The sequence below is a fragment of the Typha latifolia genome, chromosome 2 (genome assembly GCF_019914945.1).
Source record: "Typha latifolia isolate L0001 chromosome 2, TyphaL0001v2, whole genome shotgun sequence".
NCBI classification, from domain to species: domain Eukaryota; kingdom Viridiplantae; phylum Streptophyta; class Magnoliopsida; order Poales; family Typhaceae; genus Typha; species Typha latifolia.
Window position 1 is genome coordinate 2,661,529 of NC_133087.1, and position 27,475 is coordinate 2,689,003.

The 27,475-nt window shown below is 38.1% G+C and overlaps 4 protein-coding genes across 6 annotated transcripts; 3 read left to right on the forward strand and 1 right to left on the reverse strand.

Annotated features, from left to right (window-relative positions):
• Positions 1-2,013: 2,013 nt before the first annotated feature.
• Positions 2,014-3,922, forward strand: LOC140782095 (transcription factor MYBC1-like). 2 transcript variants are annotated; one of them, XM_073128476.1, is made up of 2 exons: positions 2,014-3,371; positions 3,546-3,922. In XM_073128476.1, the coding sequence occupies exon 1, from the start codon at positions 2,428-2,430 to the stop codon at positions 3,364-3,366; it is 939 nt and encodes a 312-aa protein (XP_072984577.1). In that variant the 5' UTR covers positions 2,014-2,427; the 3' UTR covers positions 3,367-3,371; positions 3,546-3,922. The 2 variants fall into 2 exon arrangements, with proteins under 2 accessions (XP_072984577.1, XP_072984578.1); XM_073128477.1 differs by having other exon boundaries at positions 2,041-3,371; positions 3,514-3,922.
• A 4,368-nt stretch (positions 3,923-8,290) lies between these two features.
• LOC140781353 (uncharacterized) lies at positions 8,291-12,810 on the reverse strand. The gene is made up of 4 exons (XM_073127294.1): positions 12,401-12,810; positions 9,397-10,012; positions 9,014-9,287; positions 8,291-8,705 (listed from the first exon to the last, which is right to left on the reverse strand). The coding sequence occupies exons 1-4, from the start codon at positions 12,762-12,764 to the stop codon at positions 8,664-8,666; spliced, it is 1,296 nt and encodes a 431-aa protein (XP_072983395.1). The 5' UTR covers positions 12,765-12,810; the 3' UTR covers positions 8,291-8,663.
• Positions 12,811-13,426: 616 nt separating this feature from the next.
• LOC140781563 (bZIP transcription factor 39-like) lies at positions 13,427-18,477 on the forward strand. The gene is made up of 2 exons (XM_073127592.1): positions 13,427-15,205; positions 17,786-18,477. The coding sequence occupies exons 1-2, from the start codon at positions 13,576-13,578 to the stop codon at positions 18,244-18,246; spliced, it is 2,091 nt and encodes a 696-aa protein (XP_072983693.1). The 5' UTR covers positions 13,427-13,575; the 3' UTR covers positions 18,247-18,477.
• A 673-nt stretch (positions 18,478-19,150) lies between these two features.
• On the forward strand, positions 19,151-26,216 carry LOC140781629 (uncharacterized). Of its 2 annotated transcripts, none has more exons than XM_073127698.1 (13): positions 19,151-19,543; positions 19,875-19,937; positions 20,287-20,724; positions 21,215-21,286; positions 22,052-22,177; positions 22,280-22,492; positions 23,500-23,547; positions 24,057-24,218; positions 24,307-24,468; positions 24,885-24,978; positions 25,044-25,162; positions 25,272-25,316; positions 25,729-26,216. In XM_073127698.1, the coding sequence occupies exons 1-13, from the start codon at positions 19,199-19,201 to the stop codon at positions 25,963-25,965; spliced, it is 2,124 nt and encodes a 707-aa protein (XP_072983799.1). In that variant the 5' UTR covers positions 19,151-19,198; the 3' UTR covers positions 25,966-26,216. The 2 variants fall into 2 exon arrangements, with proteins under 2 accessions (XP_072983799.1, XP_072983800.1); XM_073127699.1 differs by having other exon boundaries at positions 21,225-21,239.
• Positions 26,217-27,475: the final 1,259 nt, after the last annotated feature.

Here is a 27,475-nt window from a genome sequence, read left to right on the forward strand (position 1 = left end):
ATAATTTGAAAGGGACAGTTAATAAGTGATAAATTAAACTATATTTATGAGCACATTTTATATCAAACTTATCGTCTTGGCTCTTAATGGGGAGTAGGTAGATTTCATAATTGTGGGATTATACAATTATATGACCATGACCCTAGAATTAAAGTATATATAAATTAGCACCTAGATTTGCAACCCCATACTTCTCTCTATCAGTGAGACATTAGAGATATCAAAATAGCTGAACAAATCTAGATATTTAAGTTTGTGACATCTTTGTAAGTTCTAATTGCTGGACTAGAAGATTGAGACAGCTTGTTTATAGCAAGGAAGACTGCAGTATGAGGATATGAGGAAGTTGAGGGGATTATTCGTCGCAGTCGGTGGGAAATTTCACTTGTTATGAAAGCCTCCTTTGACGACTACTTTAATTACAAGCACTAATCTTATCCCATGAGATTAGATGAACTCCATGCTATCTTCTTAAAGCTATCTCCCCCTTGCATTTAATTTTAGCAAATTAATTTAAATCATCTCTCCATACTATTGGGTTGCTATGCTAGAAAAAAAGGTCACATAGAATTGGGGGTTATGAATTTATGATCAATCTCTCCCTCACTATTGGATGGGCATCATATCTGGCCAGTTGCCCTTCTCCAATCCACTTAATTGCTTGATGTGATACATGATTCATTTGAAAAAAAGCCTTTTTGTATATGGCAACTGATAAAACTTTGTTATATGTCATCAGTTCACATAATAATTAAGAGTATATAGTTTTGCAATTATAAAATAAGAGTATTAGACAACAGAGCTTTTGCACCATCCTCGGATAATCTTAATAAATAAATACCAATAAGATTCGAAGGATTATATATTAGTTTGAAAGACTTGCAGTCCAGTGTATGTATGTATTATTCTTGAGAACATAAGAAAATTGCATCAGCTTTTCATTAAACTATGGACCACTAGGGAAAAGATCCTTTCACATCATAAAAATAAACAAAGATGCATATAATGTTATAATATTCTCCTAACCCTGGGATAAGGCTTACTTGGTGGACCCAACTGTTGACCGATAAATATATCGAACCTGACCTACCTTATTCGAGTATAAATCCCCGGGGTGAGAATAAGGGAGGGGAGGGGGCGGTGAGTGAGGGTAGATTGGTAATTTTGGTTGTTTCCGCACCTCGGATCGCCCAATTCCGAGAAGTCGAAAGGATGTGTGGGCACAACTAATTCCGGTTGTCTCCCTAGATTCCAGGGATAGTGCCCAAAATCTCATAAATGTCTGTGCTGTCCTTACTGCCCCTGGAAATGGTTTTATTGACGGAAGTGCCACTAGGATTATGAGAAGAATAACTAGTTTGATATATTTTTTTTGGTTATTTGATTATTTCAGAAAGGAAATTAATTGGGCCCCACCGAAGGAGTGTCATTCCTTTAATGAGTAGTTTAATTAATAAATGAAAAGATTACGGTACAGGTAACTATTCAAATAGGGGTGGTTTGGTCAATGGACCAGGGATTATTCCACCGACCAAATCTAACTCCGTTTAAGGAGCGAAAAAAAGTTAATCTACAAGTAATCCATCTTGGTTAGGGCGAATAAGACACTTATCCTATTCGGAAGATAAAATCTTTGCATCATAAACACTTTTTATTTAATTATTTTAATCCTGGTTTGGGCTCAATTATTGATGATAACGATGGGGATAAAACTATCCCAATCTCTTTCGTCTTACAACTGTCCCACATCCTTCTAACGAGCGTCACGTTTTCTATTCCAGGACAGCCCACATGAGGACAAGCCAACTCCAGCCAGATCTCGAACCCACGGGAGTCCTGAACTCGTAATTGTGTCCAATTCCGAGGGGTTTTTGTGCGAAGCCGCGAGATCTGCTCGACTCTTGCAAGCTACAACCACTCCCTTGCCCCCAAAAGACGGAATAAAATTGCCCCGCTCATGAACTCGGTCTCCCAGAAAGCAAAGAATAACTTCCCAGCAAGCGAACAAAATAAGGGGTTCGTTTTTGCAAGTCGCCGCCTGTGCTTTAGGATTATTGCGGGAATAGGAGTAGGGGGTTTACGAATATGTCGCGAAAAGGAAGATATGTTTTGTAATAATAGTAAAATGTAGGCGGTGATATGTAAAAGAAGAACAAACAAACGAAGCAACTAATGAGAGAAGTGAAGCTATTGAGAGAGAGAGAGAGAGAGAGAGAGAGAGAGAGAGAGAGAGAGAGCAGAAGAGACCAAAACAAAAAAGAGAACGATCCACCTCGAATCCCTCTCCCCTCTTCTTCTCTCTCTCACTAACTCACCACCACTACCGCCACTACCACCAGCACCATCTCAAAAGTTATTCTAGTGAGGGAAAAGTCGGAATAGAGAAGTGGAATAGTGGAGGAATAGAGGAGGAGGAGGAGGAGGAGGATGAGGGAAGAGGAGGAGCCGAACTGGTTCGCGCGGTGGGAGGAGCAGCTGCCGACACCCGAGGAGCTCACCCCTCTTTCCCAAACCCTCATCACCCCCGACCTCGCCCTTGCCTTCGACATCCCAAACCCTAACCCTAACCCTAGCCCCGCCGATCCCTCGCCGCACCACAGCCACCATAACCACCACCATCAACCCCCTCCTCCGCCGCCTCCGCCGGACTTCGACTCCGGCGACCTCACCGGAGGAGGTGGCGCAGGATCCGGCGGCGAGCCGGCGAGGACCCTGAAGCGGCCGCGGTTGGTGTGGACGCCGCAGCTACACAAGCGTTTCGTCGACGCCGTCGCACACCTTGGGATCAAGAACGCCGTCCCCAAGACTATAATGCAGCTCATGAGCGTCGACGGTCTTACCCGAGAAAACGTCGCCAGCCACCTCCAGAAGTACCGCCTTTACCTTAAACGGATGCAGGGTCTCAGCTCCTCCGGTGGCGGAGGCGCCGCCGCCGCCGGAGACGCCGCCACCGAGCAGCTGTTCGCCTCCGGGCCGGTGCCGCACCATTTCCTCTCCGGGCGCGGGGCCGGGGGATCAGAGCCATACATGCCGTTCGTGCCAGTGGCGGCGTTGCAGCACCACCAGCAGATCGGTGCGGCGGCCGCGGCAATGCAGCAGCAGCAGCAGCAGCTGTATCACCATCAGAGACAATTAGGGCAATTCGGAGGGTCGCCGGCCGGCAACGGCGCCGTGGGGTTTGACCATGGATTCTTGAGCCGGTCGGTGCCTTTGCCGGGGATGCATCGGATGGTCGGTCCGCCAGTGGGTGGGCTGGTGACCCCACCACAGATGCAGCCTACGTATGCCGATGATTTGGAGTCTGGCGGTAGGGGAGGAGAGGGTGGAAGGAGGGTTCTAACTCTTTTCCCCACAGGGGATGACTAGTTCAGGTATATGATTTTATCCCCTCTAGTTTTTCTTTCAGCATCTAATTCAATTCTGAGTAGCTCGTTGCCTCTGGAAATTAGCTTGCATACTATTGTAATTAATTGGTCATCTTTGTTCTGGAGGATTTCCTTTCTTCTAATTCAGTGGGTTCTGCTCATTTCATGGTACTGGACTAGTTGTTGGTGTCAACTGTGACTAAGTTGAGTTGTGGGTGAACATGGAGGTCGGGTATGGAGGTTGGTAATATCACCAAATAATCGGTAGAAAGATGGAGGAATTCAAGAATATTCCCATGGTAAGTTGCGCTTGTGTTTCAAATTTTTAAGCCTGTGCTTCAGCAACAAGGAGATCTTGTATGAGAGATTTGTAGAGATTTTTAGCTTATTTTAGTTCTTTTTCTTCCTACTTATTTACATTATGTTGTGAAGAGCGACTTGATTAGAGTGGTTTCTTGTTGTAGTAGTCATTGTTAAACTAAATGACTTAAAACTTCTGTTTTATGTAGATGAAGGCATTGTTGAATTATGTCAATATAATATAATTCCCATCAGAATTTCATGCGTACTGTACAATTTCTGAGCTCCCCATGACTTCTCTGTTTATTTTCTGCCACAGTTCCTGCTGATCAGTGAAAATTAAATATAGGTTAGGAGCAAAATTTTGATTCCCTAAAACTAATTATAATAGTTGCCCATTTTATATGTGCTTAAATTATGATGTTATTGTCCAAATACTATTGCTAATGACAGATTTGTGAAGCAATTGCTCAGGAAAGGCTGCAAATTATCCTCAACTCCAGATAACTGTTAACTAATATACCTGAAATGTATGAACACTATATTGGTTATAAGATAATATAGGTGCACTAGCAGCAGATAGCATATGGAGAGAATATGTTCTTCTGAGTTTTAGTTGACCCTTTCATCCATCTTAAATTTTTCATTGTGTCAAAAATTATAGGTTTTGTTTTATAATATTACCAGATAGTCTCTACAGTTTGAACTTTAACTCATGATCAAATATATTATGCTGACTTCTTTCTATTGTTTGAATTGTTAAGTCTCTTTGGGAATCACTTCTGCACTATGTTGTATTGGGGCTGCAATCTAGTGCAATGGTTATGACTGATGTATCTTATTTCCTTCTTAAACTGCACTCTCCATACAGCTAATGCTTCTACTTCGGTTTTCTTAGTTGATTACTTTCTCCCAATATAGTATGCTGCTAGCTCAAAGAGTTGATGATGCAAGTCTTGATTCTAATATGTAGCTTTTTGCTCTTATGCACAATTTTTGGCCAGTCAGGTTGCTCTTGATTAAAATATGTAGTTTTACTATCTTAAACTACGTCCCTTTATACAGTTCATGCTTCAACTTCATCGTTTATGAACTTGATTACTTTCTGTCAATAAGTTCTGATGGTAGCTCGAAGAAAAGAATGATGCAATTCTTGATTGTGCTATGTAGCTTTTGGTCATCTGGTCGCTCTTAGGCACAAATTAGGAGTATGAAGTTAATTATTTTGCTAACACAGTTAACATTCCATTGTTTTTGTGGGCAAAAAACTCCTGTTATAAGCTGGAAAATAGTTGAACTTAGCAGGTAAAGGATTAGTGTGAGCTTCAATATTTTGTCCGATGTGTTGCACATCCAGTTTACCATCACTCTGCAAGTGATTGCAGTTAAACACATGGTGAGTCAATCCTTGAAAGGGTAGACGAGCAAGATTTAAATTATTGTGGAATTCATCTTCCATTCAAACAGTTGATTTTGTGTACTGAGTGATGTCCAATGAATGAGAAAGTCATGGCATTATGTTTATTGATTGCTCATGCTAATGAGCGTAAGCAGGGAATAAGGTCAACTAACTTTTGATTTCTAGAGAAGTTGCAGTTAGGGGTGCTAAAGATATGTGCAGAACAGAAGTAATGTAGTCTTTATCAGGTTACAAACAGTAAAAATTCTGTGTTATATGGTCCATTTTGGTGTCTAGTAACAAGTTATAATAAGTTGCTACATTAATTCAGCTAAGCTGAATCTTTTCTTCTTTCTTGAATTTTTTTTCTTTTGTTAGTTTAGCATATTGCGAGTATTCTTGGCTGTTCTTATTTTCTTATCTGAAGAACTGGGTTATTAGTGAAGTTTGGAAAGTTAGTCATTAACTAGAATAACATTTCTATTCTCTTTCTTTCTATCTAGCAGTAGAGCCATTTTAAAGGTAATCTAGCACATCTCCTTACAGACAACAACAAATCAAAGCTCATTGAAGTTTCTTTAGCATGTATAACAGATCAGCTTATCAGAAGTTAATGGTAGATAGAAAGAGTGTCTTGTCCACTGATGTCCTGATCAATTTATTGTGGCCTAGCAACAGCATTTAGCTTTCCTTTCAGTTATTTTCTTTCCCTTTGGCAATTGAATTGTTGGATTGGCATTTTTTACATTTCTGCTGTAATTTATTTTGAGTTACAAGCTAAACTTGTATCTCTTTTGTTAGCCATAATTATATCCGTGGTTTTTGTAATTAGCAAGGTAATCAAAATATGTTGAATTTGCAAAAGAGTTTAGATTTCATATTTGAGTGTTATCACTAGTGTAGAGAGATAGTCAGCAAGATATTCGAAAGAAAAGACAATTTCAAGAGCACATTAGGCTGTATTGTGAATTTTTGCAAAAGTCTTGATTTTTCGGCACCTCTTCGGGACGGTGTTATTAATTGATTCCTTAGTGGGGGAATTTTACCCATTTATATGCATGCCCTAACAGAATGTTACTGGGTATTCTTGTTAGTTATTTGTTTTATCTTTGTTTATGATTATTTTTGGATTAGTTGGTTTTGATGTTTCTTATTTCTCTTATTTTTATTTTAAATGAGAACAAAAAATCTGTGATGCAACTTTTGGATGAGCATATCTAGTTTGAAAGTAAGTTGACGTTGTATGAATAATTTGTATAAGGATAATGAGGACACATAGAAAAAAATAATATATTCTTAATTTGATTATTGTAGAAAAAATAGACTTGGAAAGGAGTGATATGACTTGAATTTTTGTTTTATCATGACTTCGTATCTTACATGCTAGTATGTTTTTTTTAATATAAGTATGTTTCATTTATTATGATTAGCCACACATGTATTTCATATGGTATTAGTGATGAAGTTTTGGTTTTATTTTGATTTCACTAAATACTTGTGTAATGCTCTATTAGGATCTTGTGATTGTTGGTTTAGACTTTATATAGAAAAATATTATTTTATCACAAATTGTCAAAATGGGAGATTACAAGATTTTTTGTTTTGTTGTAATTGATAATATAATCAAAATATGTTTTTGTTTATAAAAATAGTCTAGTTTCATGTATGAGCACTGTTGCAATACCTTGTTTGGAAGAGCTATTTAAGATAGTTTTAACCTAACCCTAAGCGACCGTTTTGATTATCCTTAGAAAGATTTTTGGATAACAACCAGCCACTTTGGATAGAACATATTGAATTATTTATTATATCTACATTTAATGTGAAAGAACCATGTTTCAAGAATGATTGAGATTGAACGATCAATTTTGAATGTTAAAAATTAATTGCGAAAAGCAATGAACCATAGGTCGATTTGAGTGAGCAAGACACTAGTTTGTAGGTCAATCTTGTAACTATTGTGGTTATCAATAATTAGTTTCAATTTGAATTAAGATCTTCTTTTATCTAGGTATATATCTGTGTATGAGATGGCCTTTTTATGCTTTAGTTTTTGTATTTGACTATTGATTGCACGTTGATCTCCTAGGGTAAAAGTTTTTGAATATATCATTTAAATGTTAGAAAAAAGTATGGTGTAGCCTGAACGAGGATGCACCTTGAACGTGTATCTCTCTTTTTGTTAGACATAGTTATATCATCTAGACGTTAGGCTGAATAAGTACGAGATCTATTGCATGTGATTGTATTTCGTCGCTAATCGAGTGAAGGGCAATCAGATTAAAGGCATGATGTGTTTATTGTATCCTTCCTCTAGCTGGCGTGGGCACAGACCAGTAATTCAGCACAAGGTGTGCACATCACATGCAATACCTTGTTATTGTTGCTAGTTCCCGCGATGTGGTGTACTAGATGAAATCTTTTACCCCTCTACCTAAAGGTTATTGTTGTTGTTGTTATTATTATTATTATTTTTCTTCTTCTGAATTTTGTCATTTTGTAACATATATTCTTGTTAGTCATCCATGGTAACAGAACCTTTATTTATTTATTTTTGGCTCTGTTATTGGGAGAAAATATGAATATAGACAAGAGAGACACAGGAAAGGGGAAGGAAATGAGAAATATCTCCTGCATGATGAAGCGTGAGGCCACATCACAGTCGGTAACAGTGTTTGTGGATATGGATTGATGTGGGCCAATTGGCCAATCTTTTTTTTGATGAAATGCTTGCTAATCCCTTCTGGTGGAGAATCTATCAATTACGTCAGGCGAAGTACGAAGATGTTACTTTGATAGAAGCAACAAATGCTTCGCCTGGTGCACGCACCTGGCATCCTTTTGATGGGTCTGCAATTATGCATTTACTCAATAATGAGCAAATTCCAAGATAGCCTATAATTTTGTAGATCCTTTATTTGGGGGATAGGGTAGGTTAAATACTCTCTCCATATGAAAGCGCCCAAGGAGTAAGGCCATCATCAGCTATAAATCCGAAATAAGGTTTGAGAATTAACTCTGTGCCTAACTTATGAATTAACTCTGTGCCTAACTCTCACCATATGAAAGCGCCCGGTAATCTCTCTTTTACCGGGTGGATAAAAGGTGAAAATTGATGGATTCTCCGTCTAGCGCTGCTCCTTTCCTTTCTTTTTATTTGCCACAATTCTAATCTGTCAGGTGTCGATAGAGACCGACTCCCTCCTTACAAACACAACACCCTGTGGATGACATTTTTCTTCTTATTCAATATTTCTTTAAATGCAAAATTTGTAAGTATATCCACACTTGAGCTCTTGGCGTCTGGATGGTTCTTAATCTAATATAAGACTCTTTTTTTTTTCTTAAAAGAAAGAAAGAAAGAATCTCTCTCTCAATCTTTACCTCTTATTTAGAAACATAACACTTAGGTAACCAATAGTCCCAATGAAAATAGAATACACCAGAAACAACATAATATGCTAAAAAAACATCCAAAGTTTATGAAGTCAATGCTACAACAAAGTGCCTACAATTGAACAAGAGTTTAGAAATCCAGAACATCTTTCCTAGCTGAACACACTTGAAAGTAACATATGTCATGCATCCAGAAGTCTCTTCTAGCCATTTTGCAAGTGATCAAAGCTCTGGTAGAATGGAACCTGCACAAGAACAACGAATAATTCAAATCCTGGTAAATGACAGCTAGGGCTGTCATATTGAGAGGCTGTGTAGTGGTCACAACACAATACAGCTTAATTAACTAAATTTGACACAATATAGCTTAATTAACTAGATCTGTTTTGACCCATCCACAGCCACAAATTGGTATTCACCAAAAGAAAACAGTTTTTGTAAAGAGTTGTCCGTCTACTGAACCATTTCCAACCTAAATTCACTGAGATAATGGGAAACTACAGTTCAACTCTGTTAAAACTCCAGACGACACTAGATGGATACATATGCCTACCTGGATGGTTTGCGTGAGATTGTGATAGCAGTGTGGGTGCATCATCCAAGGCATGGGCCATTGCACATAGACAGCATTCCTGAAAGTTTGTTGGCAACCAACACCACTAACGGGGCTCATAGTTGTGTCAGATGGTCGATAGTTCAAAGTAGCTTGATTTCTTGGGAAGTTACCAGACTGAAGATAACCTGCCTCATATTGCAACATTGGAGGCTGAAGGGCATTAAATGTCCCCAGGTTGTAGTTATGGCCAGGCACGACACTGCTAACATACCTGTAAAAGAGTTCAAGTGGTTATCTGCATTCTTAAATTAACAGAAGCAATTGGATGCAGATCAAGTTTTGCAATGGAAATCTGAATGATAGACCCAATAAGCCGATACCTTTCATAACTTCGATCATAATCTGGATCATAGCGATCCTTTTCCCTGTCTCTAAAAACAGCAACTCTAGGAGGACTATCCTTTGTGTTGATCTTCTCGCTCTCTTCAACGAGATGTTTGCATCTTGCAATTTCGTCCTTGCCCAACCACAAGTGCCTTTTATCGGCTGTAGTTGTAGGAAATGGGCATTCTATGTCAGTAATATTGGAATCACTGAAAATGCGAGCCCGTGCTTTATCATATTCCTCCTTCCTCTCTTCGACAGTTTTCATGAGACTTTTCTTGGTTTCTACATCAAGTGCGTCACTTTGGGAAGCTTTGCTGGGTCTTTGACGAATAACGACCTTCAAGTGCTCTGCTGTCTCACTTTCAGTAAGTTTACTAGGAATTTCTGATAAAGAAATAGCCGGAGACCTGCTTTCAGATGTTTTTCTTGCAATTATTTTGCTGCATGAACCATCAACTATGCTACCTGCTGCCATTGTCTCTAAACCATAATGCTGTGCAACACGATGAGCAGCACACCGAAGGTAGGAGGTTGGAAAATGCTGGAATTCAAATTCATGCAGATCAGAGTTCTGCATGAATTTCTGTATATCCAACTCCATCCGCAACACTACAAGATAAAGATATTAAGGCATTATTTTCAAGCGATAGAATAATTAAAAAGGCATGCTTACTCTTTTATATCATTTAAATATTCCCTTGAAATCCTTCAGGACAAATAAATTATCATGCCTTCAAACAAACATTTAAAATCAGCTCCAATGAAATTTGACATCATAAATAGTAAGAAAGAGCATATGACAAATAGTAGGTTAACCTTAATATAATGCTCCATTTGGATATGTGATATGAGGAAGTTATCCCAAGGTAAACTCCTTTTTGTCACAAAATTTCACCAAGCATGAATTGGACTCAAAATGATAATTTTGGTCAAAGTTGTGACATGGAGGTGTTTCTTAACTTTCTTACCTGCCTGGGAGGCATAGGGCATAAAGGATAAAGAAAGGTGATAAAATTTTAAGATAAGTTGACAAATCATATGCAAACCTTAAACTTAGCTGCCTTTTGGGTGTTTTTTTATCAACATAATGTTCTACCAAACAACAAATCGGATCCAAAATGATAATTTCGATCGAAGTTGTGACAAGGGAGTGTTATCTCAACTTCCCTAATTCCCATTTGAGGTGGGATAAGAGATAAGCAAATGTGATTATTATTTGGAATTAGCCTAAAAGATGTCGATTGCCTCTACCCTTTCTCCTGTCCATTTTGTCCCTACTCCCTATTAACCATCACATGACTTAGTAACACCCTCCAACCAAACAGTAATATTTGAAATAGGATATGAACCAGTCTAATCAGGATAAACCTCCTTATCGTGTCCATGGACCAAAAATTTTATTTTGGTGTATAAATATATAATTGTGGTGAAAGTTCATCTTAAAAAAATCCAAATTATGATTGAATGACTTAGCCAAAAATAGGCGGTACTTGTCTAAAAGAGGCTTTACTGCTGGTTCAAGATTGATTTGAATAAACTTGATTCTCAAGTACACTAAATTCTAGAACTGAACAGTAGCTAATATATTTGGTTATTTTTCCAGCATACCAATTCCAAAGGAAATTCTTCATCTACATTTTTTTTTCGAGGGAATATAAATTAATCGCCAGAAGAGCACCTACTGTTTACAGGACTCTCAAAATTTTAGCCATAGTTAATATATCCTTCTAACTAATTTCTTTTAAAACAGACATGCACAATACTATAAAATATTAAGTTTTAACGAGGATTATTCTGAAAATAGTACTGAAAACCAAAACCAGAAGTTCAGAACACAACCAAGAAACACAAGAAAGAAAGCAATATGCCCCTTAAAAAGTTTAGTAAACAGGATTCTCGCCGATCCTTTTATACAAAGCCAATAGTTAATTACCATTAACCAAGAACCAATACTAAACACGAAAAAGAAGCTCATAGATATAAAATCATTGATCAAGAAAATGTGACAAATCTTTTCTACATTTTTAGCAGAAATCAACACCTATCCAATTCTTTCTTCTTGAATACAAGAATCTAAAGTTGTTCATTAACATAAGCATCATACAAGTAATGAAAATAAACCGATCACCTGCAACGTACTTAAACAAATGAACAAGGCTAACCCACAAAGTCCTTGTCAACTTGCAATTTAATGTATGATAAAATTTGAGAAGTCTATAGGTTCTTCAATCACTTTGCCATCAAATTGAAGTAGCAAGTGCTTATTGTGTCCTCTATATAACAATATGAAGATATAAAGGAACCTACAAATCTTGTTGGCATTCCAAGACCTCATGTAAATGATACATTAAGAAGTCATAGAATGACCGATATCTTTAATTGCTCTCTGCTACAAATTAACATTGTTAAGGAATATGAGAGCTGGAGTCAGGAATCAGATAAGACAATTTTGCATTCGCTATCAAAGCCGGAAGAGGCACTAATGTATGACCATATTTTAGCAAACTGAAAGCAGCCAAGTTTCCTTCTTTTTGATAGATTTATGTTTCTTTAATTGCCACAACCACTAGCAACCGGGCTAAGCACTATCACCACTAGACGCGCCAGATAATTTTCATCTTAAACTTGCACCACCTCATCACATGAAGAAATTAGTGACCTAAATATAAACAAGATTGCATGACTAAACTGAACAATTATTAAGCAATCAAACAAGAAAACAGATCTATCGAGAATGAGAGAGATAATTAAATACCCAACCAAAACCGCATCAAGTCCCAGCGACCAAATCCACACCACCAATTTCTCCTCAAAACATCAAATTCAAGTTCAACATCCCAATTACACAAAAAAGAAGGAAAGAAACAAAAACCATCTCCCCCCGCATCAAAACCTTCTTAACTGCAAACCTGATCAGCAGAATTCCTTCGAGATCCAATCCAGAGATCGCACAACAAGAATCCGAAAGGAAACACAAATCAAGAATAGGGGGTCTACCGATGAGCCTATGTCGAGGGTTCTCGAGGGCCTCCACGAGGAATGGATCCACCCGGGATTGCCACGCCTCCGCCTCCGCCTCCGCCTCCTTCGCCTTCACCTCCTTCGGTGCGCCACTATCGTGCGTCGAGGCGCAGGATACCGGGCTCTGCACGGAGTCCATCGCTGCTACTATCTCCGCCTCGAGATCGAGAGGAGAGGAGAGGAGAGGAGAGGAGAGGAGAGGGGTTTGGTTTTCCCTCCCACCCTCGCCTTTCTCCTCTTTGGATTGAAAGGGTTCGAGGAGGAGAAGGCTCTGGCGATTTATTTCGTCCTCGTGGGAAGATCTCAGCCGTCCACCTACGAATGGGGGAGATATGTGCATTTCTCAGGTGGATTGGCCTGAAGTGGGAAGAAACGTGTCGGTTCTCACCGTGCCAGATATTTCGGGGACTAAAAAGAAACTTATAAAATTTTAGAAAATAAATTAAAAAAGTTGATTTCAATTTTACTTTATAAACATTTGAACTTGAAGTTGATGCACATAATTTAGGTTCGTTGTGATAATTTCTTAGATAATAAGGTGGTTTAACATATAACTTCTCATTAATCTATAAGCTCATGAAAATATAAAGAATTAAGCCCAACCAGACGTAATAATATGAAGACCTTTTTTGCTTTTAAACATAAAAGCTTTGCAGAGAGGCCCTATGAGATATTTAGAGTAGGGCCCAATATGTAACGGGCCGGCCCATTGAAATCAAAAGACGTTAGTTTCATTAATCATCATGAGGTTGCCAATCATACAATATAATAAGCAATTAAAACTTCGTATTGAATCTATTCTATGGACTGCTGAGGGCGTGGAAGGAATTAATGCATTTTTTAGGCTCAGATTGCAAAATCCACCCTCTCTTTTGTTGCTTCTACGCATCAAAAAGTAACACCGAGTGAGTCATCCAAATTCCAAACGTATCCCAACCGTTCTTTTAAAGGGTAAACGGAAAAAAAGAAGAAGAAAAGGAGTCTAAACAACCAAAAAAAACTATAACGGTAGCCCGAAGCTTCCCGAACCCGCGTGTATGTGCGCTACTCACCCGCACGTCACACCCGAGACCTCGCGTACTATTTCCACCCCCGCCTTCTTCGCATTCCTCTCAAGTCTTTCCGATGCCAAAACCCTAGCCTAAATTGCCATGGCGGATTCAACCCTGATCGATCCCTGCCCCTTCGATCTTCACAACCACAGCCATAACCCCGAGCTCGAGTCCCTCAATCCAGATCTCTTCGATCCCGACCTCTTCTCCGGTAATCTCCCGATCCCTTCCGACTACGATGCGGATGCTCTCTTCGACGACTTGGACATCGACGTCGACTTCTCCGTCGACGATTTCCTCTCCGTCCCGGATTACCCGGCGCAGGATTTTAACGAGGGGTCGGGGGTCTCGTCCTCCTCCTCCCTTCCGGTATCCGGGAGCCATGACGCTGTCGTTTCCCCGGACTCGCCGGAATCCGGCGGATGCTCGGAGGCGTCGGCCGTCACCGGCGAGGTGAAGCAAGAGGAGGCGGAGAAGGGTAATTGGTGCTCGAAGAGGAAGAAGCAGAAAGATGAAGATATCTTAGACGGTAACCCTAACCCTAGCCCTAGGGTCAGCAAGTTCCTGCGGTCCGAGGAGGGGAATGCGGTCTCGTCCTCGTGCGTCTTTACCGCGGGGGGTGAGGAGGATGAGAAGCGGAAGGCCCGGCTTATGAGGAATCGGGAGAGCGCGCAGCTATCTAGGCAGAGGAAGAAACACTACATTGAGGAGCTGGAGGACAAGGTGAAGGCTCTGAACTCGACAATCAACGAACTCAACACTAAGATCTCATACATCATGGCAGAAAACGCGAGCCTAAGGCAGCAGCTGGGTGGAAGCGGTGCCAATTGTCTGCCCCCGGGTGTGTATCCTCCGCCACCGGGTGTGATACAGCCCATGCATTTCCCATGGATTCCCGGGTATGCTTTGAGGCCGCAAGGGTCTCAGGTTCCTCTGGTTCCTATACCTAGATTAAAGCCGCAGCAGCCTGTGCCGGCTCCAAAGGCTAAGAAGTCAGAGAGCAAAAAGGGAGGAGGGAGTAAGACCAAGAAGGTTGCCAGTATTAGCATTTTGGGGTTGGTATTGGTTCTGATGGTGGTTGGACCTGTAATTCGTGGAGTAAATCGTAAATTTGGAGGGGGCAGAGAGACAGAATTTGATGAATTTGGTACTGACAAAGGTAGGATCTTGGATCAATATCATGGGAGGGTATTGACAGTAAGTGGTCGGGGTAGTGGTTCGAATAGCACTGATGAGACTAGACTTTGCAATGGGAAAATGGGCCTTGCGGAAGGTGGTATTGATAGGATTACTGGTAGAAAATGTCATTCAGGAATGAATCTGGGACAGGATGGTGAGTCTGTTTTCTCCACTAATGCAACTGAGACTCTGCCTGCTCTATTATATGTGCCAAGAAATGGAAAGCATGTCAAGATCAATGGTAATTTGATAATCAATTCTGTTCTTGCTAGTGAGAGAGCTATTGCACATAGAGCATCTAGGGATCAGGTCAGACAGTCCTTGGGCAAAGAAAGTAAGGAGACTAGTTTGGCAGTTGCTCGCTATGTCACATCCAAGTTGGCTGCCTCGGAATCTGAAAAGGAGGTGAATCAGCATTCTAAACCATATAGGAGCTCAGCTGAGCGTCTAAGAGCTCTAGCTTCTGCTTCTGAGGATGCTTACAGGGACCATATAAAATCATCTTTTACTGATGAGCCATTACCACAATGGTTCCATGAAGGAATGGCAGGTAAGCAGTGCAAATTAGTTATTCACGCATAGGTGTATATACATGCTCCAGTTATCTAACCTTTTGTTTATAAAGTTAATTGTTGTTATTTTTGAACCTACCAGAAATTTATCCCTTATGATCTTATTGCTAGACTTAGCCATACTTAACAATTCTAATGCTATAATAGAACAGACATAGTTATAAACAAATTGATTGATTTCATATTTGAGGCCGACACTTCTTGAATAAATGTTTTATGTATTTATGCATAGAAACTGCAATAATTGATAGTATAGGTCATGTGGGCTTGCACAATTTTATGCTGATTGTAATTTTGTAAGATTCATATGAATTAACAATAAATTGATCCATCGAACAGTTGAACTTTCTAATATAATGGTACTTATAGATCTCAATATGGCATACAATAAATAATCTAGGTACTTTATTTGTAGGACTATTTATTGGTATTTTATATATTAACAAAAAACCTAGCTAATCCGTTTGTTTCCAATTTCTAATGGTAAAAAAATGTTGTTTCTGGGAGAAAGGAAGAAAACAATTACAAAGTGGGTAATATTAAGACAGAGAAATCTGTTTCCTTATTTCCAAGGTTTAATTCCTCATTCCTTGTCCAGCCATGATTCAGCAGAAGGGAGTCCTATATAAAGTAAAACATAATTAAAGTGATCAGTAAGGAGTGGGGCATTTCTGATATTTGAACAGTAGTTATTGTGTAGTTGCAGACATTTGACATGCAAAGTGTAACAAGATGTAATCTCAAACATAGTGAACTGATGAAGAATATGGTCCTCCTTAGTATGAGGTCCATCCTGCAGGCTGCAAGTGTTGTATCTGAAGACTCAGGCATTGCAGTATTATCCAAATGCATGCATAGGTTTAATCGTGCTTAAGGATTTTGGCAAGGGTGATACAACTACTGTTTTGTAAGGAGAGGGTGGAAGATCTTGCATGCTGATCAATACTATAAGATATCTCTTAATCATCCATGTGGAGTGAGCTCATATTGATAAAGAACCATTATATGATGGATATTGGAATTGTGAATGCTGACCAATGAGGGATAGCAAAATAATTTTCGCGGTTGGTAGAACGTTGAAAGCTAAGGTGGTTAACACTTGATTCCCAAATATGGTCAATTTTGTAGTGTGTAGAAGTGGATTATACTGTAATAGTAGTATCTAGTACAGGACATTACTAGAGGTACCTTATCTAATGGGTGTCTTCTTGTCCTTTTATTGGTACCGACCCTGCTTTAATGAGAGTACTCTTTCCATTAGGAGCTTCCCCTAGCCAGAGAGTAATCTGCTGGCCTCAGAGTGTATATCTGCAAACTTATTATTATAGGTTATAGTTCGTTGTCTAGTGTGCTATGCAGGTAATTCTGGCCTGTGTTATTTTCAAAACCATTTCTGTTTGCCTGGGTTATATTCTCTTACTTTCGAAGTATGGTTTGGACTGCTGCTGGCTTTACCTTAAAAAATTGTTGTATAAAATTATAGGAGTTCAATAGGATTTACATAGAAGAGTTTGTGGAAGAACTTAGACAAGCATACAAATGACTTTTCTTCTCTTTTTTTAGAATAAGGTGATTTGACCTGGTTATTATCATCATGGATGTTTTCTTAGTATAAAACAAGCAATTGTTTAGGGAGTCATGGAGACATTATCGTTTCGTCTCTGTGAACTTGGATACTTTTGAGCTTGAATATCAATTGCTTGGGTATGAGCTGGAGCAGGTGCTGAAGCGGGGAGCAGGTGTTGGAAGGAGTAGCTTGAAGGACAGTGTTTAGGAGTCGGAAAGGTTTTGAGGAGATTCAAACCTGGATTCAACACCCTAGATAGAATATCCCTGCTACTGTACCACTACAATTGTTGTTTTACTGTTCTCTTGCTTTTTAGGTTTTCAGCTGATTTCAAGGTGGACCAATTTATTCATCTTTGTTGGGATGGAAAAATCAAGTTATGCTGATATATTTATATAACACTGTTGGTAGATGTTCTTTGTCAGCACAGCTAGTTCAAATGATATATTTTGTGCAATTCATGAGAGGATAACAAAGTATATTTCCTTGCAGATATTTGTAGAGATTTATAATTGCCTTAAAGGAATGCTGTTTATGCCTAAAAAGTATATGCAGATCCATGTCTCTCTGTATTAGTTCTTACTTCGAAACACCTAGTTGTGTTCATTTACTTTCTGTGGCATGTGTGATTTCTCTGCAATGCATCAAAAGTCTGTCAATGACTTGTGTAATGATGGACTAGTCTATACGTTATCCAATGGATAAAGAAAGCTTTATTTGGGGAAGTTTATATCTGTTGCATTATGTGTTGCTTCCATTTGCAAATTTAAAAGAACTAAATAACTAATCCTTGAGTTCTACACCCACCAACTGTTGCTTCAATAGATGATGCTTGCGCATTATGCTGCAAGTATTTCATGGTGCAAAGCTAGCTTAATTTTGTTTTTGAAGAAATGAAACTTGTAGTGACGTTACTCATCTTCCTTTCCATTCTTCAATCGTTGGAAATTTGTATCTGAAGTTCTTATTTTTCTTCATGAATTTTTGACAGGCCCTGTTTTAAGTTCTGGAATGTGCACTGAGGTGTTTCAGCTTGATATTTCTCCAGCCGCTCATACAAGTGGCATTATCCCGGCTACTTCAGTTGTTAATTCTACTCCAGTTGTCAATGCCACTGAGAATCTCCCTCCATCTGCTCTTCCAGGGAAGAGGAGAAACAGGAGGATTATGCCTAATGGGCCAATCCCACTAACTGGAACTACAATCAATAACACAGAACAACTTGGTAAGCCTTCTGAAAGCAGCAACTTCCATGTCAACAAACCAATTTCGCAGATAGTAGTCTCTGTCTTGGCTGATCCAAGGGACGCTGGTGATGGTGACGGTGATGCAAGGATCTCTCAGAAGTCCCTCTCACGGATCTTTGTTGTTGTGCTTCTGGATAGTGTTAAGTATGTCACTTACTCTTGTGGTCTTCCATTTAAAACTCCTGGTCCTCATCTAGTGGATTAATTCAGATGAGAGAGTACACCAGGGTTTTGGTCTAGGACGGAATGCTACAGTAAAATGGTTAGTTCAGTGTGGTTAATGTTAGGCGACTTTTATCTCCTAAAGCTAACATATGTATAGATACATGTCTGCTACCATTTTCCCAGTAGACTTTTAAAAGTCTTTGCCAAGGGTCTGTATCTGTACTTATCAAAGTTTTATATCTTTAAGCTGACTACAAGTTATTGATGCTCACCCCTATTTGGGACGGTTCCTGAATTTCAGTTGATTTTAGGTAGTGATTTGGGGGTGGATGTAGGCGTGGATGTGGGTGTGGGAAGTGGAAATTTAATGGTGTTTCAATTAACCGATGGTGTTGAAATTTGAATTTAGATGTTGGGATGTTATACTCCTAATGTATTAAAATGTAATTTGAGCCTTTGGATTTCTTTTTAATGCATTTTATTTAAACAAAAAGAAATAGTAATAGTTATAGCTATAGCTATATATATATATATATATATATTATTTGTTAAAATTATAGTTAAATTCTTGATGGTTAGGATGTTTTCTTTTTCTTTTTTCAATTGGTGAGGATGTTTTCGCAGTGGCAGGAAGTCAGGTATTCTCAATAGCGTCTTTAGGTTGTTGAACGACTGGATGCTGCTGCATGTAAGACGGATCATCGAAATTGTGAAAATGCTACAACATTTTTAAGGCTTATCTTTTCAATACTATACCCACAAATATATATATATATTAATCATTTAAAAGCTTGTATGCTAATATGTATATTATTAAATCTGATAGCATCTGAGCTATTGCTCGATGCTGGCGCGTAGTTGACCTAAACACCTAATTCGAATGGAATACGACTATACGAGCGACATATAATAATAGTCTCTATTCTAAAGCGGAGCAAGCGTTATCCGAAGCTAACACTGCCGCTCCCGCTCCCCCTCCTGCTCCTCTTCCCATGGCGCTGGCCACCAAGAACTTCCCGCCTTTATCATTCTGTCCTTGTCCAAACCTGAACCATAAATCCAAACCTAGATTTCTTGCTAAGAAGCCCTCGTTCTCACCTCGTAGAGCCCTAGAGATTCGCTGTGCGAAGCGGACGGGGAAGCAGCGGTACCCATCGGAGAAGAAGAAGCTCGAGAGGGCGAGCAAGACCCAACTCAAAACCGAGGTCGCGAACCGCGAGGACGGGTTCTGGAGACTCTCCAAGCTCGGCGTCCCCGCGCATAAGGACCCCGGCAAAGATTCCGTCGCCGTCTCCCTACCTCTGCTCGAAGCAATTGCCAAAGTGCTCGAATTTCCGGTAATGATGAAGGATTCTCAGTATTTTTTTGGGTTATGATGGAAATTAGTACAAGTGTAGAACTATTGGAAAAAGATACTGTCTTGAATCGAATTTTGGTTGCGAGTTGCAGACAGTTGTCTCGGAGGTCATCTTATCCATTATCTTTTTAATTCTTGTTTCTTATCTATTGCTGCTGCTTCTGATAGTTGACAATATCCATTCTAGTACTTCAGGTCTCATTTTGATCATTCTGCATTTAGTGTTCAATATTTATGTTTCTCTTGATTGTCTGACTGACACTTGTTATGTGCTCCTCATAATTTTAAAAATATGATATTTCCTGCCGCAGGTTCCTTCTATGCTACCTCTCGAAGCCTTCTCTGTTGTGCGGAAGTCCTTTGATGCAAGAAAGGTCAGCTTTGTGGAAATAAAACCTATGTTGTAATTTGTTCATAAATTGGTGTGGTTCGCGGCAGTAGAAGTTTGATTAATAAATGTACTTTAGTAACCAAAACTTGAGGATTAGGATAGAAGGCTTAACTGGCCTTTTGGGCGAATCAAATTCATCTTATATTTAAGTACAATTAACTAGTGTTACTCTAGTTTTTTAGCTTTTTGTGCTTTTATTTGTTTAATTATGGGTCTATAAGTATTATTTACTATTTACACTCCTGTTTAAATGAGGGATAATGAGGATATAATGAAAAAGTCTCGTGCTGATTGGTCTTATATGTGTAACCTTCTAACCGATGTTTGTGTAGGTGTTGAAGGAACCTGAATTTGTTTATACTGTGGACATGGATGTAAAGGAACTTCTAAATCTGGAACCTAGAACATGGGACTTCATCTCTAGATTAGAACCAAAACTTGGACTCGTAGAGTACATGCCTAACTTAAAGCCACCTGCTGATTTGATCAGCATTTTTCATGAGAATGAGCAGATCAGTGGTGTTGAACTGCAAAAGATAGATGACATTGTCAGAAAAGATAGCTACAAATCTCTGCATTCTAAAAAGCCAAAGGTCGCAGTTGTAGGCAGTGGACCATCAGGCTTGTTTGCTTCCCTTGTGCTTGGGGAACTTGGTGCAGAGGTTACCTTGATAGAAAGGGGTCAGGCAGTTGAGCAGAGAGGGCGTGACATCGGCGCACTGGTTGTTAGACAAATTCTTAAAACAGAAAGTAATTTTTGCTTTGGGGAGGTATGCTCTCAATTCAGATCTTTACATGTACCATGGAATCTCCTAATATTTGATTTCATCCTTATTATTGTAGTGTTGGATGAACCATTTCAATATCTTGATTTCCTGGTTTTCTTCCAATTATCTATGTTGATCATTGAACTTGCTCATCTCTTCTTTTCTCAACTTGTTTACCATGCGATTATGACACTATGCTACTTCCATTTAACTATACTTTGTATGCTTCCTTTCCATTGCAATATAGTTAAGTGTTAATTATACATTATACTAGAATTAACCATCTCTATTCCTAAATTTTGAAATTCTATGGACTGGTCCAGACTTAGGATTTAACTTTTGGTGAAACTGATCTTGGTTTCTACTTAATTTTATTTGATTGTTCGTTGTTGTTTAAATGCTGTAACCAGTTGTGTATTTGAAGGTTGTTCTCTGATAGATTACATCATGTCACATGTGTTTCATTATTTATGGAAGTCCTTAACCATAGCAGGGTGGTGCAGGTACATGGAGTGACGGTAAGCTGGTGACAAGAATTGGAAGGAACAGCGATAGTGTTCAGGCTGTGAGAATATCCTTTTCTTCTTATTTTGATATTTATCCTGTCTATTGGCTTTTGCTGAAAATATATGTTTAACTTATTTTCCTAAATCACTTCCTTTGTAATCTCTCATCCTCATGTTATAGTAGTTTCCTCATAAAGCTACTTAATAAGTTAGTATAACTGCATGCTTTACCACTGTCATGTCAATTAGGTATATATAGATGGAAAATATTCTTAGATAATTAGCTGGAGTGTGGAATTTCCCAGAAGTCCATATTTTGACCACAATAACTATATTTTCTCAAAAACAACATCTCTATGTGGGATTCTACTCTCATCCTGTAAAACAGCATGCTACAATGATCTTTTATCTCTGCTCTTTCTTTGTCAAGAAGAACAACGATGGGGCTGTAATACCCTTAGTTTACTAAGATCTTTGAAGGTACTGTAAGCTAAGAACCACTTATTTACATTCATTGGCCCCTATAGGCATTTATTTCTGAACCTAATAGATTTTTTTTTGGGTGACAAATTTGATCCTTTCAAAGAAGTAATCACTTACCAGTTGAAAGTATTAAAATTCTGCTCAGCTGAATATATTGTCCTGTTGTTAAAGTTATCCGTGGTAGTGTTCCATTCTTACTGCTGATCAACCATATTCTTGCTAAAGGGAAAACTACTAATTATCTCTTGTTTAATCACCTTTTATGTTGCAAATTGGAGTTAGCCAAATATTTATGATGCTTAATATATAAGCTGTTGAGCATGTTTACTCCCTCGTTTCAGGTTATGAAAACTTTAGTTCACTTTGGAGCCCCACCAAATATTTTAGTTGATGGAAAACCTCACTTGGGAACGGATAGATTAGTCCCACTGCTACGCAACTTCCGCCAGCATCTAAAGGACTTGGGTGTGGGTATCATTTTCTATCTCTTCATTAAAGTATAATGTGGTGCTTTGTGTCTTGCCTTTTTTATGCTTATCTTTTTCTGTTCTATTGGTTTCACCATGCAGGTAGTTATAAAGTTTGGCACTAGGGTGGATGATCTTATTGTTGAAAATGGACAGGTTTTGGGGGTTGTAGTTTCCGATGCAACACAGGAACCAGGTTCTGATAACCAGAGATTGTTATATGACGCAGTTGTTCTAGCAGTAGGTCATTCAGCGAGAGATGTATACCGTATGCTACTTCAGTATGATACAGATATTGTCCCCAAGGATTTTTCTGTAAGATCTCAAATTATTTTGTTAGTTTGCTGCATTCATTATCTCAACAACTTATCCCACTAGCTGCTGATTACAGTTACAATTGATACATCTGATGGCTTAAAAATTTGGCAAGATTTTGTGCTACTCCTGGAAATATACTTTCTTTGCTTGGTTTGAAGCTAGAAATCCTTAGATGTTCCTTTTAGTATGTCAAATTTTAGTTCTAGATCTTCTTATCAATATTCATATAAATTCTAGATCTCAGAATTTTCAAAACCTAAATAATTGTTGTAAGGATATATTGAGCAGCTCAAGATTGATTGGATGATGAAGTTAAGATGAAATGATTGGTGCTACTTTAGCATATGGAGAAAGAAAAGACTGCTTGTAGGGGCAACTCTGATTGAAGGAACTAGCAGAATAATGTTTAAGGCGGTTTGTACTTTGCACATGTCTCAGGGAGAGAACATGTTGCGCTACATAAGATCAACACAACTGAAATATAATGTTCAGTAAGAGTACCTTGGTCAAAATAGATCTGAATGGTGGATGGGATTCCTGTAGTTGATCCCAGATAGTTGGGGTTTTTTTTGGAGATGAATTATTCTTAGTCCCCTTGGAATATCATTTTTGTCTACGTACATCTCCTGAACTTTTTTTTAACCATATAGATCTCCTGACCTACTTTTTATTTTTCTTAGCTGAGGGATCTGTGTAAATACTTTTTTAGTTCAAAGATTCAATGTGGATAATAAAAAAAGCTTAGCGGCGTATATGAAAAACTATTACAGTTCAGGAGGACTAAATGTAATTATCATCTTTTTAGAAAAAGTCTGTAAGCGATATGATCTACACAGCTTAAAATGTATGTTATTATGTCTCAAGAGTTATAGTTAGTTCTTTTATCACTGAGTAATTTCATTGATCCTATCTCATCTCTTTTAAGTGACATTGAGAAGAATCTAGTTGCTGCTTTATTATTTGTTCTCTTGTCTATATGCTCATTGCTCAGCATGTGTTTGCAGGTTGGCCTACGAATTGAGCACCCCCAAGAATTGATAAATAGCATCCAAGTAAGTTAAGTACTTTTGTTGTTTCTCAGCTGATTTCTGGATGACCTTTATGTAATGATTTCTCATAGTTGCTTGGCAACACTTCTACTTATCTATGAAATGCATGTTTAAGATCAAGTATTTAATCTTCTCTCCAAAGAAAAAAAGAAAAGAAAAAGAAGAAGAAGAAATGGAAAAAAAGAGAGCAAGTACTTAAATCACAAGTCCAGTTCCAAGAAGCAAAGATTCATCTCTATTCACCATAAACTCTCTAGAAATACTAGTTATAGGATAAATCCTCAGTTAGTTTTTGGGATCATGATCATTGTTTTACTTTCTACTGAGTTATTTTAAACAATTTTGTGGTGATGTTACTATACTCCTAAAGATGAAATTTATCAGGTTTGGTCTGTTATGCCTCATTAGGATAGGCAATGACATTGTTATTGAATTTATTTGGAATCTTAAGTGTGGCAACTTTACAAACAGATTAATTTTTTTTTTTTTTTTTGCATAATGTAAATTGCTAGTACTCTGCATTGGCTGCTGAAATTCGCAATGGGCGTGGTAGAATACCTGTTGCTGATTACAAAATAGTGAAGTATGTTAGCGAAGGGAGCAACGGCACTCTCTCTGATTCACAAGAACTGAATAGGAGCTGTTACTCCTTTTGCATGTGTCCTGGTGGACAGGTAGATTATGTGCTTATCTTTTGTCTGTGTTTTTGTCAGCTATGCCAAGTGAATGACTTTGTTGAAGTGCATGATGGATTGATGGCAGGTTGTTTTAACTAGTACAAGTCCATCAGAACTCTGTATCAATGGCATGTCATTCTCTCGGCGTGCATCGAGGTGGGCAAATTCAGCTCTTGTGGTGACTGTCTCCTCAAAGGATTTTGTTTCCTTTCAGTCTCATGGTCCTCTTGCTGGTGTTGAATTTCAGGTACTTTTAACAAAGTGTCATTTGTAAGATATTAAAAATCTTCATTCAACAATGTTGTAAATTTTGTGATACCATGTGTGATACCATATATGATGGTAGAAAATCATCACCCTGACTGGCACTGACTGTAACTATCCAGAAAGACTGTAACTATCCAGAACCATCAGATTAATCTTCTGTCAACAGAGATGTTCATATAGATGTATAATCTATCTCAATATTGAAAGTTATAGAACCATGAAAGTTTTATAAATATTGAAGTACCAAAATTATTTTCAGTACCTTTATTTATATTTTCTGATATAGTAGCTATGCCATTCTAGAATCTCATTTCAAGTAACTAGTTGGATTATCTTACTTTTTATTTCTTTCATTCTGTTTCTGGTATAACATGATTATTATTTGAATTTGTTCAGAGGGAATTTGAAAGAAGAGCAGCTGTAATGGGGGGAGGAAATTTTGTTGTCCCTGGACAATGCGTCACTGATTTCCTTGATAACAAATTATCAGGTATCACTTTCGATTGCTTAGATGATGAGTCATAACTACATGAAAACTGACTGTGCTTTTTCCAGTTATGTCCCTACCACCATCAAGCTACAGGTTGGGGGTACGAGCATCAAACCTCCATGAGCTTTTCCCTCCTCACATAACAGAAGCTTTACAACAGTCAATCGTAATGTTCGACAAAGAGGTTTGTACACTGTGTGCTTTCCTTTTACTCATCTTGGCATTCAAGGCGCAATCTCTTCGGAAACCAGTTAGGTACACATTTAATTTTTTGATTTTATGAAACTTGTCAGCTGCCGGGCTTTATTTCCAAGGAGGCCCTACTTCACGGTGTAGAGGTAATATTATTATCTGTGCACCACTTGTCTCTCAAAACAGAAAAATAAGAACTATAATAAATGAAAAATTATATGTACACCCATGATCTTTAACTTCTCTACATCCATTTATTCCTGAATTTTGGTCACTGACTAGGTTCTCCTTAACAAGCTCCCTGATTGCTAGTGAATAATTAAGACATTGTTAAAAGTGTTAATCTTATGTAGAGCATAATATCTTATTGATAAGTTAATTTGGTTACTTTTTCATATTTATAGCCGCGGCCTTAGCCAGCTGATAAAATTGGAATCTTCATTGCTGAGACACTTGCTTGTGCCTATATATATATATATACATGCCGCACAATTTAGTACTATTCCTTTCTTATCTCATTTTTTCCTGAAAAATCCTTGTTTGTGGACTCTTCTGCAGACTAGGACGAGTTCACCTCTGCAGATTTTACGCCATGCAGAGACCTACGAGAGCACATCATTGAAAGGGTTGTATCCAATAGGTGAAGGTGCAGGTTATGCAGGCGGAATTGTAAGTGCTGCTGTTGACGGCATGTATTGTGGTTTTGCATTAGCCAAGAGCCTCTCTCTCTACCATGGAGATATAGAGTCCATACTAGGTAAAGTACAGAAACAAACAGGTTTTGTGAAATATTGAGGATATCTCATTAAAAATCTTAACCTAGGAAATGGAGGGCTTAATTGTTTCCTTGTAATAAAATCAAAGATGCTATGATCTTCAAGGAAATTTAGATTTCTAATTTGTAGTAGTAGTATTGGAAAAACCTTTGGAATTTTGATCTCCAAATGGGTCTAAACGTGAGGTGGAGCAAAGTATGCAACAAACCTTTTGCTAAATGGAAGAAAGGACACTAGCTTGAGTAAATATTTTGTTACAACATTATTGTATGATTTTTCTATTGTGTAGTCTTATATATTTATTTATTTATTTATTTGAGAGAGAAACCTCTGGAAGCTAGCTATTACTGCTGCTATTGTTGTGTTATATCTTTGCTGTCACAAAGATAGTGACGTATAACTGCTTTCTCAGCAGGAAGAAGTGTATACTAATACTTCTATCTTAATATGGCACCATCATGAGGAGTGCTAATGCTAATTACTAAATATTGGTACTAAGAGAAAGGAACAAATGCGTATCCAAATAATCAGATTCTTTTTCTTCAGAATATGACAGATTGCTAATCTCTTAAATGTGTCATAAATTGCTCTAAGAAAATGGACAAGTTTTTGAGTAAATTAATTTATCATCTCATAGTGTGGAGCCAAAGCCAACAGCTTCTGGACTCAATTGTTGTTGAGAGAGAGAGAGTACCTAACTATCATTTGTTTAGAAAGAAAAGGAAACCATCCTTATATTAGTTCATCTTTATCCTTATATTAGTTCATCCTTATACCAGTGTAAACTGTAAACATTTTTTTTTTCTTTCAGATTTTATGAGAAGACACCTTATGCCCCTATTGTTATATTAAGAAGTCTAAAGTTAGGTTTAGGGTGAAGGTAGAATATAAAAGAAACAAAAAGAGAGAGTTATAATATAAAATATAAAAACTATCTTTCTCTAATACTTAAAAATTTTGTCTTAAGACTATTAAATGATGGACAGAGAGACCCAACCCATTCTAAATGGATGGGACCTCACTAGCTAACCACCATGTGCTCTAGTATTCCCATTCAATAAATTCTTCAAGACATAACCACACATTATGTTGGAAGCTTGGGAAACTCTTTTACCTTATCTTCTGGGAGTGATCTAGTGGAGGAGAACAAAGGCTTGATGTGGGGCCATTCCCACTTGTGAACAAGCAAAAGAGTTTATCCAACTAAAAGAAAAATTAGGGTAAATTATAGTTCATCCCTTGCAGTATGATCCCGTTGTTTTAACTTACTTGTATACATTTTAAACTTACAGACTACATTTCTTTTTGGTCCATACTAGAATATGTAATTGCTCCTATAGATCCAAATACACAGAGGTAAGTTCGCCAAATCGAAAAATTGTATTAAAAATTTATTTTGTGAGATTTCTACATTTTTACGTGTTTACGTTTCACTCATATCAATGTGAACTGATGTGTAAAGTTGGCAATCCGAATCAAAACACTATTGATCAGGTTAACAGGACAAGTCCAAAATAAAGCATCTCCTT

Bases quoted from the DNA above. Each gene is read 5' to 3' on its own strand.
- LOC140781563 (XM_073127592.1), top strand. From the start codon at position 13,576: ATGGCGGATTCAACCCTGATCGATCCCTGCCCCTTCGATCTTCACAAC. The intron at 15,206-17,785 runs GTAAGCAGTGCA...AATTTTTGACAG, and splicing joins GTTCCATGAAGGAATGGCAG to GCCCTGTTTTAAGTTCTGGA.
- LOC140782095 (XM_073128476.1), top strand. From the start codon at position 2,428: ATGAGGGAAGAGGAGGAGCCGAACTGGTTCGCGCGGTGGGAGGAGCAG.
- LOC140781629 (XM_073127698.1), top strand. From the start codon at position 19,199: ATGGCGCTGGCCACCAAGAACTTCCCGCCTTTATCATTCTGTCCTTGT. The intron at 21,287-22,051 runs GTGAGAATATCC...CCCTCGTTTCAG, and splicing joins ACAGCGATAGTGTTCAGGCT to GTTATGAAAACTTTAGTTCA. The intron at 24,979-25,043 runs GTATCACTTTCG...TGCTTTTTCCAG, and splicing joins CCTTGATAACAAATTATCAG to TTATGTCCCTACCACCATCA.
- LOC140781353 (XM_073127294.1), bottom strand. From the start codon at position 12,764: ATGCACATATCTCCCCCATTCGTAGGTGGACGGCTGAGATCTTCCCAC. The intron at 9,288-9,396 runs GTATCGGCTTAT...ACTCTTTTACAG, and splicing joins TATGATCGAAGTTATGAAAG to GTATGTTAGCAGTGTCGTGC. The intron at 8,706-9,013 runs GTAGGCATATGT...GTTCTTGTGCAG, and splicing joins ATCTCACGCAAACCATCCAG to GTTCCATTCTACCAGAGCTT.